Source organism: Ranitomeya variabilis, chromosome 2 (assembly GCF_051348905.1).
Source record: "Ranitomeya variabilis isolate aRanVar5 chromosome 2, aRanVar5.hap1, whole genome shotgun sequence".
Lineage (NCBI taxonomy): Eukaryota > Metazoa > Chordata > Amphibia > Anura > Dendrobatidae > Ranitomeya > Ranitomeya variabilis.
The window spans coordinates 162,610,203-162,622,279 of record NC_135233.1 but is presented as its reverse complement, the minus strand read 5'-3'; the positions used below and the strand labels follow the sequence as shown (position 1 = coordinate 162,622,279).

Sequence of the window (12,077 nt, the reverse complement as noted above, 5' to 3'; positions counted from 1 at the left end):
CTCCAAAACAAAATATAAATAAACCTAGTCTTGTCACATATCAAATGAAAGCCTGTACCGTTCTGAGAAAAATGATGCCTCTCCCACCTCTTTAACTTAATTCTAGCCTGAGATATGATAAGAAATGTAAACCCATACCAGGCCAAAATCCGCTCTTTTTCAAAACTTTAGAAGTCTAAAAAATTAACTGATGAAGAAAAAAATTCAAAACTTTTTATTTGTAATTAACTAAAGTTGTACTTCATTAAAAAAAAATCTAAAGACTTCAGGTAAAAAAAACATTTGGATCACTTGATGTGGAATGACCAGAAGTAAATACATTTTTTTTCCCTAAGGAAGTGCTAAAGGGGTTTGATTTATTTTTTATAACAGGTTTTTGTTTGGCAGCTGTCACACACTAAAAGATGCTTTTTATTGCAAAAAAGTTTTTGCTTCACCACATTTTGAGAGCTATAATTTTTCCATATTTTGGCCCAGAGTCATGTGAGGTCTTCGTTTTTTGCGGGACAAGTTGACGCTTATATTAGCACCATTTTTGGGCACATGACATTTTTTGATCGCTTTTTATTCCAATTTTTGAGAGGCAGAATGAACAGAAACCAGCAATTGATGAATTTCTTGGGGGGGCGCTTATGCCATTGTGCGTGTGGTAAAATTAATGAAGCAGTTTTATTCTTTAGGTCAGTATGATGACAGCGATGCCTCATTTATATCCTTTTTTTAATGTTTTGGCGCTTTTATACAATAAAAACTACTTGATATAAAAATTATTTTTGCATCGCTTTACTCTGAGAGCTGTAACTTTTTTTTTTTTTTTTTTTTCTCTCGTGATGGAGCTGTATGGCGGCTTGTTTTTAGCAGGACAAGATGACGTTTTCAGCGGTACCATGTTTATTTATATCCGTCTTTTTGATCACGTTATTCCACTTTTGTTAAGCGGTATGATGATAAAGCATTGTTTTTTTGCCTTTTTTTTTAAATGGTCACTAAAGGGGTTAACTAGTGGGACAGTTTTATAGGTTGGGTGGTTACGGACGCGGCGCTACTAAATATGTGTTCTTATTGTTTAGATTTTGTAAAATTAAAATATTTATTGATGGAATAAATACTGATTTTATTTTTTTTAATTTTTAACTTTAAATATATATATATTTTTTTTTTTTTTTTTCTTATTTTTACACTTTGTCCAATTATGGGACACTTATTTTGTGCAGGCTGATCACTTCTATAGCATGCAGATGTGCATGCTATAGAAGCTGTCAGCTCTGCAGTTTGTTACACTGACCCGAGAGACTTCCTAATCATCACTGCGCATGACAGGAAGTCTCTCAGGTCTGGAGACCCGGATGTTGTTGTGACATCGGGTCTCCATGGCAGCGATCGGGACCCCGCGTCATGCCACGGGGACTCCGATCCAAAGGCAAGAGGGGCTGTCAGCCCCCTGCTGGCTCCGGAATGCTGCGATCATGTTTGATCGCAGTGTTTCAGGGGTTAAAGTGCCGGGAGCGGTCCGTGACCGCTCCTGGCACTTAGTGCTTGGTGTCAGCTGTGAGAATCGAAGGGAGAGCGGCTGATCGCCTGTGACGTACTATTCCATCCATGGGAATTAAGTGCTAGGATACATGGACGGAATGGTATATTTAAATAGATTGGTAAGCCAAACCTCTGACTTATCAACTTCCCTGACTCCGATTCCACAGCACTGCCTCACTACTGAGCATGTACATAAAGTGCAGCACAGATTCATCTCCACTAAAAGCTGAGATCCTTCTATCAGGAACAGAAGACATTTCATAATTTTCCCAAATGCTTATGAAAAAACTTAAAGCACATCCTGCACTGAACTACTGAACCCAATTTATTATCTATTTTAACACCTTCCTGACATCTGACTTACTATCCCGTCGAGGCGGGGTGGGCCCGTATGACCACCGACGGGATAGTACGTCATACGCGATCGGCCGCGCTCACGGGGGACCGCGGCCGGGTGTCGGCTGCATATCGCAGCTGACATCCGGCACTATGTGCCAGAAGGGGTCACGGACCGCCCCCCGGCACATTAACCCCCGGCACACCGCGATCAAACATGATCGCAGTGTACCGGCGGTATAGGGAAGCATCGCGCAGGGAGGGGGCTCCCTGCGGGCTTCCCTGAGACCCCCGGAGCAACGCGATGGGATCGCGTTGCTGCGAGGGTCTCCTACCTCCTTCCTCGCTGCAGGTCCCGGATCCAAGATGGCCGCGGCATCCGGGTCCTGCAGGGAGAAAGGTGGCTTACCGAGCGCCTGCACAGAGCAGACGCTGGTAAGCCTGCACCGATGTAAGTGAGATCGGTGATCTGATAGAGTGCTGTGCACACTATCAGATCATCGATCTGTAATGTCCCCCCCTGGGACAAAGTAAAAAAGTTAAAAAAAAAAAAATTCCACATGTGTAAAAAAAAAAAAAAAATTCCTAAATAATAATTAAAAAAAAATATTATTCCCATAAATACATTTCTTTATCTAAATAAAATAAATAAAACAATAAAAGTACACACATTTAGTATCGCCGCGTCCGTAACGACCCAACCTATAAAACTGCCCCACTAGTTAACCCCTTCAGTAAACACCGTAAGAAAAAAAAAAAGAGGCAATTAACAACGCTTTATTACCATACCGCCGAACAAAAAGTGGAATAACACGCGATCAAAAAGACGGATATAAATAATCATGGTACCGCTGAAAACGTCATCTTGTCCCGCAAAAAACAAGCCGCCACACAGCATCATCAGCAAAAAAATAAAAAAGTTATAGTCCTGAGAATAAAGAGATACCAAAATAATTATTTTTTCTATAAAATAGTTTTTATCGTATAAAAGCGCCAAAACATAAAAAAATGATATAAATGAGGTATCGCTGTAATCGTACTGACCCGAAGAATAAAACTGCTTTATCAATTTTACCAAACGCAGAACGGTATAAACGCCTCTCCCAAAAGAAATTCATGAATAGCTGGTTTTTGGTCATTCTGCCTCACAAAAATTGGAATAAAAAGTGATCAAAAACGGTCACGTGTCCGAAAATGTTACCAATAAAAACGTCAACTCGTCCCGCAAAAAACAAGACCTCACATGACTCTGTGGACCAAAATGTGGAAAAATTATAGGTCTCAAAATGTGGAGACACAAAAACTTTTTTGCTATAAAAAGCGTCTTTTATTGTGCGATGGCTGCCAATCATAAAAATCCGATATAAAAAACGCTATAAAAGTAAATCAAACCCCCCTTCATCACCCCCTTAGTTAGGGAAAAATAATAAAATTAAAAAAATGTATTTATTTCCATTTTCCCATTAGGGCTAGGGTTAGGGTTTGGGCTAAAGTTAGGGTTAGGGCTAGGGTTAGGGTTGGAGGTAAAGTTAGGGTTAGGGTTTGGATTACATTTACGGTTGGGATTAGAATTATGGGTGTGTCAGGGTTAGGGGTGTGGTTAGGGTTACCGTTGGGATTAGGGTTAGGGGTGTGTTTGGGTTAGGGTTTCAGGTAGAATTGGGGAGTTTCCACTGTTCAGGCACATCAGGGGCTCTCCAAACGCAACATGGCGTCCAATCTCAATTCCAGCCAATTCTGCGTTGAAAAGGTAAAACAGTGCTCCTTCCCTTCCGAGCTCTCCCGTGCGTCCAAAAAGGGGTTTACCCCAACATATGGGTTATCAGCGTACTTGGGACAAATTGAACAACAACTTCTGGGGTCCAAGTTCTCTTGTTATCCTTGGGAAAATAAAAATTTGGGGGGCTAAAAATCATTTTTGTGGGGAAAAAAAGATGTTTTATTTTCTCGGCTCTGCGTTATAAACTGTAGTGAAACACTTGGGGGTTCAAAGTTCTCACAACACATCTAGATAAGTTCCTTGGGAGGTCTAGTTTCCAATATGGGGTCACTTGTGTGGGGTTTGTACTGTTTGGGTACATCAGGGGCTCTGCAAATGCAACGTGACGCCTGCAGACCAATCCATTTAAGTCTGCATTCCAAATGGCGCTCCTTCCCTTCCGACCTCTGTCATGCGACCAAACAGTGGTTCCCCCCCACATAGGGGGTATCAGCGTACTCAGGACAAATTGAACAACAACTTTTAGGGTCCAATTTATTCTGTAACCCTTGTAAAAATACAAAGCTGGGGGCTAAAAAATCATTTTTGTGAAAAAAAAAAAAAAGAATTTTTCTTTTCACGGCTTTGCGTTATAAACTGTAGTGAAACACTTGGGGGTTCAAAGCTCTCAAAACACATCTAGATAAGTTCCTTAGGGGGTCTACTTTCCAAAATGGTGTCACTTGTGGGGGTTTCAATGTTTAGGCACATCAGGGGCTCTCCAAACGCAACATGGCGTTCCATCTCAATTCCAGTCAATTTTGCATTGAAAAGTCAAATGGCGCTCCTTCCCTTCCAAGCTCTGCCATGCGCCCAAACAGTGGTTTACCCCCACATATGGGGTATCAGCATACTCAGGACAAATTGTACAACTAATTTTGGGGTCTATTTTCTCCTGTTACCCTTGGTAAAATAAAACAAATTGGAGCTGAAATAAATTTTGTGTGAAAAAAAGTTAAATGTTCATTTTTATTTAAACATTCCAAAAATTCCTGTGAAACACCTGAAGGGTTAATAAACTTCTTGAAAGTGGTTTTGAGTACCTTGAGGGGTGCAGTTTTTAGAATGGTGTCACACTTGGGTATTTTCTATCATATAGACCCCTCAAAATGACTTTAAATGAGATGTGGTCCCTAAAAAAAAAATGGTGTTGTAAAAATGAGAAATTGCTGGTCAACTTTTAACCCTTATAACTCCGTCACAAAAAAAAATTTTGGTTCCAAAATTGTGCTGATGTAAAGTAGACATGTGGGAAATGTTACTTATTAACTATTTTGCGTGACATATGTTTGTGATTTAAGGGCATAAAAATTCAAAGTTGGAAATATGCGAAATTGTCAAAATTTTCGCCAAATATTCGTTTTTTTTCACAAATAAACGCAAGTTATATCGAAGAAATTTTACCACTATCATGAAGTACAATATGTCACGAGAAAACCGTGTCAGAATCGCCAAGATCCATTGAAGCGTTCCAGAGTTATAACCTCATAAAGGGACAGTGGTCAGAATTGTAAAAATTGGCCCGGTCATTAACGTGCAAACCTTCCTTGGGGGTGAAGGGGTTAAGAGTTGGTCCATTTTATACCAAAACCACCAAAATTGACAGACGCCACAGCCCTGGAGATATCTAAGCGCTGTGCTCAGCTGGTCTTTAACTCTCCCTTAAGAATGAGTGTCGGTGTGCATGATCAACTTCTGCTCCAGTCACTCTTCAGAAACCTGTTTCTCAGGATCTGTGGGGAGCTGTGATGAGGGAACAGCCGCCATCTTGGACGGGCCTACTAACACAGATTGGCGTGACTCCATTTTGTCTCCTGGTCACAGGTCTGCAGAGAGGAGTGCTCCTGGCCCCCACCTTTTCTAATGAACATAGTGCCTATTAGTATGGTAATCGGCTGAGCTCAGAGGAGATTGCAGAAGGTACTTCAAAGCTCAGTTAGGAAGCCACACCAGCAGGGGGCTTGGAAATGCTCAAGGGCTTAATTAAAGCACGCATGTCAAGGGGCCACTGGATACACATCTAGTATGGTCGTCCAGCCGAACCGTCTCTGACATGGAATCGTGAATTATGGACGCATCGTCTGAGGTAGCGGCTCATAAAAAATATTCCCCTCGTCCTAAAGAAATGGTGCATCTAATGGTGCGACTCCTGTATCCGTGGGAGGTCTGAAACCCGCGATATAGAGATCAGCCTCCCACAGGGACCGAATGGGTCCAGGTTTGATCCCAGTACGACCGGCAGAACAAACCACAGGCGCTGGTACTGCCCGTGTGCTGATCCGATCATCCTGAGAGCAGTTATCCCATTTATTAGATATTGGAACAAATATCGCAGGGAGGCAGAGGGGTGGAGATTGCTAAGCCCACCCAGCTACAGGGGGAGGGACACGGCAGGGTTAAGAGCTGGAACATGTGGAGAGTGACACACTCAGAAGATGACCAGCTAAGAAACAGGGCATACGCCAGCCAGAGGGGGCAAGCACACGCTTTCTGGGGGCTGCCCGGCAACTAAAGTTTTGGACCTGCGGAACGCTGCGCCCCCCGGCTTCCACAAGCGACCTCTAACCTGGTAAAGTGACCTCCAGCTTTATACCTTAAGCCTTGTATCATTGTTGTTATATTGTACTCTGACTGTAACTCTTGATATATTGTGATTGTATATTATTGTAATTACCTAGTGCGCCCTTAAGGCAATTAAATCATAAATTAATTTTGGGCTGATCCTTTTACTCTGATTGCGAATCTTAGAATACCCAGTGTGGGTAACAGGGCAGTCTCCCCGGCGGCCATTTGCTCTAGGTGCAGTTCCCTTACTGACCTGAGAGACAAAGGGGGCGCCGGAGAGCTGGGCCTGTGTAGTGACGTCACGGATTGGTGACGTGGGAGGAACAGGGGCTTCCTTCACAGGAGCCCATTGGTTAACCCCTTTCTGCCATCGGACGGAATAGAACGTCCGATGGCAGAACCCCCACTTTGATGCGGGCTCCAGCGGTGAGCCCACATCAAAGCCGGGACATGTCGGCTGTTTTGAACAGCTGACATGTGCCTGCAGTAGGCACGGGCGGATTGCGATGAACTATTAAATTAACTAGTTAAATGACGCTTTCAAACTGACAGCATTTAAAAAGCGCATCCGGCCAGAAATGCGCACACTACTGACCCCCATCACGTGATCGAGGGTCATCGGTGCGTCGGCATAACAACCAGAGGTCTCCAGCAGACTTCTATGGTTGTTGATGCCAGATTGCTATGAGCGCCACCCAGTGGTCGGCGCTTATAGCAATGCAGTAATTTTGCTACATAGGAGCGATCTGAGCATCGCCTCTATGTAGCAAAGCCGATCAGGCTATGCTAGCTTCTAGCCTCCCATGGATGTTATTGAAGCATGGCAAAAGTAAAAAAAAAAACATTTTAAAAATATGAAAAAAATAAAAAAGTTCAAATCACCCCCTTTTTGCCCCCTTCAAAATAAAACAAAAAAAATCAAATATACACATATTTGGTATCGCCGCTTTCAGAATCACTCGATCTATCAATAAAAAAAGATTAACCTGATCGCTAAATGGCGTAGAGAAAAAAAAATTCAAAACGCCAGAAAAATTTATTTTTTGGTCGCCGTGACATTGCAATAAAATGCAATAACGGCAATCAAAAGATTATATCTACACCAAAATGGTATCATTAAAAACTTCAGCTCAGCACACAAAAAATAAGCTCCACCCAACCCGAGATCACGAAAAATTGAGACGCTACGGGTATTGGAAATTTTTATTTAGTTTTTTTATTTTAAGTAAAGTTTGGAATTTTTTTTCACCACTTAGATAAAAAATAACCTAGACAAGTTTGGTGCCTATGAACTCGTAATGACCTGGAGAATCATAATGGCAGGTCAGTTTTAGCTTTTAGTGAACCTAGTAAGAAAGCCAAACAAAAAACAAGTGTGGGATTGCACTTTTTTGCAGTTTCACCACACTTGGAATTTTTTTCCCGTTTTCTAGTACAGGACATGGTTAAACCAATGGTGTCGTTCAAAAGTACAATTCGTCCCGCAATTAATAAGCCCTTACATGGCCATATTGACGGAAAAATAAAAAAGTTATGGCTCTGGGAAGGAGAGGAGCGTAAATGAAAACGCAAAACCGAGAAATGCTCCAGTCATTAAGGTGTTAAAACGCCAGCAATTAGGAACTTATTCCCTTATATGTGTGTGTGTGTGTAGGGGGTAACTTTGAGATTTGAGAATACCCCTTTAATGGTATATGAGACTTTGTGGTGTGTAAATAGCTTTAATAAAGGCCTACTTTATATTCTAAATATAAAATACTATAAAAGTGAACAGCAAACTTTTTAATGTTTTGTCCTAGGGAATCTGATATTACTAAAGAGCGTATCCAGAAGATATTGGCAACTGGGGCTAATGTCATCCTCACTACTGGTGGAATTGATGACATGTGTCTCAAGTATTTTGTTGATGCAGGTGCAATGGCTGTACGAAGAGTACTGAAAAAGGATTTGAAACGCATTGCTAAAGCTACTGGCGGTGAGTGTTTCTCTGATCATTTTCTCGTTTTAACTAAGATCAGCCATAGCATTTAATGAATTAACATGTTAGTAATGAAGGTATAGTTCTTGGGTTTTGTCATCAAGTAGCTTTAGGGTAAAGGCCCCGTCACACATAGCGAGATCGCTAGCGAGATCGCTGCTGAGTCACAAGTTTTGTGACGCAACAGCGACCTCAGTAGCGATCTCGCTATGTGAGACACGTACCAGCGATCAGGCCCCTGCTGTGAGATCGCTGGTCGTGTCGGAATGGCCTGGACCTTTTTTTGGTCGTTGAGGTCCCGCTGACATCGCTGAATCGGTGTGTGTGACACCGATCCAGCGATGTCTTCACTGGTAACCAGGGCAGGGCCGCGCTTAGTAACCCGATGTTTACCCTGGTTACCAGCGTAAATGTAAAAAAAAAAAAAAAACAGTACATACTCACCATCTGATGTCTGTCAGGTCCCTTGCCGTCCGCTTCCTGCTCTGACTGAGTGCCGCCGTACTGTGAGAGCACAGCACAGCGGTGACGTCACCGCTGCGCTCTGCTCTCACTGTACGGCGGCACTCAGTCAGAGCAGGAAGTAAACTGCAAGGGACCTGACGGACATCAGATGGTGAGTATGTAGTGTTTGTTTTTTTTGGTAACCAGGGTAAACATCGGGTTACTAAGCGCGGCCCTGCGCTTAGTAACCCGATGTTTACCCGGGTGCTGCAGGGGGACTTCGGCATCGTTAAAGACAGTTTCAACGATGCCGAAGTCGTTCCCCTGATCGTTGGTCGCTGGAGAGAGCTGTCTGTGTGACAGCTCCCCAGCGACCACACAATGACTTACCAACGATCGCGGCCAGGTCGTATCGCTGGTCGTGATCGTTGGTAAATCGCTATGTGAGACGGGGCCTTAAGTTCACACTGGGTTTTTTATGCTAATTTTCAGCTGCTTTTTACAGTACCAGCAAAGCCTATGAGATTTCAGAAATCTCATGCACACACATTTTTTTTTTTGTCATCAGGATTTTATGCTTTGCTGCTTTTTTTGGACATAGAGCATGTCACTTCTTTCAGTGTTTATGCAAAAACGCAGGTATCATTATTAGCGTATTTTTCTGAATATAAGTCAATGGACAAAGACACAATCTCCATATCATTAATAATTCAATGCTGAGGCGTAGTGTGAACCAATGCATATTCTACCTCTATCTCTATCATATTGAAGCTAGGTCATTAACCACGTGATGACAGTGAGCTACGACGAGTTCCATATATCCCAAATTTTATTACATTTCCCTAAGCAACCCCTATTCTGGTATAATGTTCGTTCATAAGGTATAATTGAGTTTACCAACTCAATCCAGGCCCTGAGAGATGGATGTGTATTGCCCATCAAACGTAAGGCTAATATTTTCCTTGCTAAGAAAAGTCTCTCTCAATAAGATTTGAACATGGTGGCCAGACATCTTTTCCTCCAGTGCTCCAAATAAGCACACTAATGGATTCAAAGGGACGGGGGAGTTTGTACAAGAGACGTCAACAACGAAGTTACCTCGTTCCAAAAAGATAGGATAACTGGACATCCCCCCCCCCCCATACCATGTGTATAAAATCTGCATCCACTGTATGGCATCTTGGGCATTCTGAAGAATGAGACCACCCCATTTTGAATAGTTGTAACGGGTTTAAATATGATTGGTGTATCATATACATTTGGATCATTTTATTAGCCGATGGGGACACCTTAGTTCGGGACTCAAGAATAGTCTCCCAGTCCTCATCTTGAAGATCAGTAACCAGGAGCTTCCATTTTTCTCTGTCAATAAAGCAGAATCAGCACCCACGGATAACGTCTATAATATAATGCTGGGAGCGTCACTCTGTCTGAAGCCTTTATAGACTGAGCAAGCGCCTACGCAGTCTGGACTCCACAGAGTGACGCAGCCCAGGAGATCGCTGTATGTGTAAGCACTGAACGCATATCACGATCTCCGACGGAGAAGCAGGGACGTGCCAGGAGGGTGACTATGCTATATTCACCTGTCCTCATTCCACCGCTGCGCGCCGCTCTGTCTTCCACGTCCTCTGCCTGTGACATTCATTTCAGAGGGCGCGATTAGTGGGCGCCGCGCTCTGAATAGTCACAGCCAGAGGACCCGGAAGACAGAGCGGCACGCAGCTGTGGATCAGAACAGGGGCGCAGGATAGGAGCACCACATGACAGAATGGGGGCTCAGGATGGGAGCAGCACATGACAGAATAAGGCAGCACATGACACAACGGGGTACAGGACGGCAGCAGCGCATGACTGCATGGGGGTGCAGGATTGGAGCAGCACATGACAGAACGGGGGGCAGGATGGGAGCAGCACATGACAGAACAGGGGCGCAGGATGGGAGCAGCACATGACAGAATGGGGGTGCAGGATGGGAGCAGCACATGACAGAACAGGGGCGCAGGATGGGAGCAGCACATGACAGAATGGGGGCGAAGGATGAGAGCACCACATGGCAATGGGAGCGCAGGATGGTAGCAGCACATGACAGAATGGGGGTGCAGGATGGGAGCAGCACATGACAGAACAGGGGCGCAGGATGGGAGCAGCACATGACAGAATGGGGGTGCAGGATGGGAGCAGCACATGACAGAACAGGGGCGCAGGATGGGAGCAGCACATGACAGAATGGGGGTGCAGGATGGGAGCAGCACATGACAGAATGGGGACGCAGGATGGGAGCACCACATGACAATGGGAGCGCAGGTTGGGAGCAGCACATGACAGAATAAGGCAGCACATGACAGAACAGGGGCGCAGGATAGAAGCACCACATGACAGAACAGGGGTGCAGGATGGGAGCAGCACATGACAAAATGGGGTCCCAGGATGGGAGCACCACATGACAGAATGGGGGCGAAGGATGAGAGCACCACATGACAGAACGGGGGCGCAGGATGGGAGCACCACATGACAGAACAGGGGCGCAGGATAGAAGCACCACATGACAGAACAGGGGTGCAGGATGGGAGCAGCACATGACAGAATGGGGGCGAAGGATGAGAGCACCACATGGCAATGGGAGCGCAGGATGGGAGCAGCACATGACAGAATGGGGGTGCAGGATGGGAGCAGCACATGACAGAACAGGGGCGCAGGATGGGAGCAGCACATGACAGAATGGGGGTGCAGGATGGGAGCAGCACATGACAGAACAGGGGCGCAGGATGGGAGCACCACATGACAGAATGGGGGCGCAGGATGGGAGCACCACATGACAGAATGGGGGCGCAGGATGGGGGCAGCACATGACAGAATGGGGGCATAGGACGGCAGCAGCACATGACAGCATGGGGGCGCAGGATGGGAGCAGCACATGACAGAACAGGGGCGCAGGATAGAAGCACCACATGACAGAACAGGGGTGCAGGATGGGAGCAGCACATGACAAAATGGGGGCCCAGGATGGGAGCAGCACATGACCGAATGGGGGCGAAGGATGAGAGCACCACATGACAATGGGAGCGCAGGATGGGAGCAGCACATGACAGGATGGGAGCACCACATGACACAACAGGGGTGCAGGATGGGAGCAGCACATGACAGAATGGGGGCCCAGGATGGGAGCAGCACATGACAGAATGGGGGCGAAGGATGAGAGCACCACATGACAGAACGGGGGCGCAGGATGGGAGCAGCACATGACAGAATGGGGGCATAGGACGGCAGCAGCACATGACAGCATGGGGGCGCAGGATGGGAGCAGCACATGACAGAACGGGGGCGCAGGATGGGAGCACCACATGACAGAACAGGGGCGCAGGATAGAAGCACCACATGACAGAACAGGGGTGCAGGATAGGAGCAGCACATGACAAAATGGGGGCCCAGGATGGGAGCACCACATGACAGAATGGGGGC

The 12,077-nt window shown here is 45.3% G+C and overlaps 2 protein-coding genes across 4 annotated transcripts in view; both read left to right on the top strand.

Moving 5' to 3' along the window:
* Positions 1-12,077, top strand: part of BUB1 (BUB1 mitotic checkpoint serine/threonine kinase) — a 365,871-nt gene that overhangs the window by 214,908 nt on the left and 138,886 nt on the right. The gene's annotated exons all lie outside the window — the stretch shown is intronic.
* Positions 1-12,077, top strand: part of LOC143804735 (T-complex protein 1 subunit alpha-like) — a 68,801-nt gene that overhangs the window by 43,765 nt on the left and 12,959 nt on the right. For all 3 annotated transcript variants that reach the window (XM_077283128.1, XM_077283127.1, XM_077283129.1), the window contains one exon: positions 7,993-8,168. In XM_077283128.1, coding sequence (XP_077139243.1) covers positions 7,993-8,168 — 176 coding nt within the window. The remainder of the gene's footprint in view (positions 1-7,992; positions 8,169-12,077) is intronic.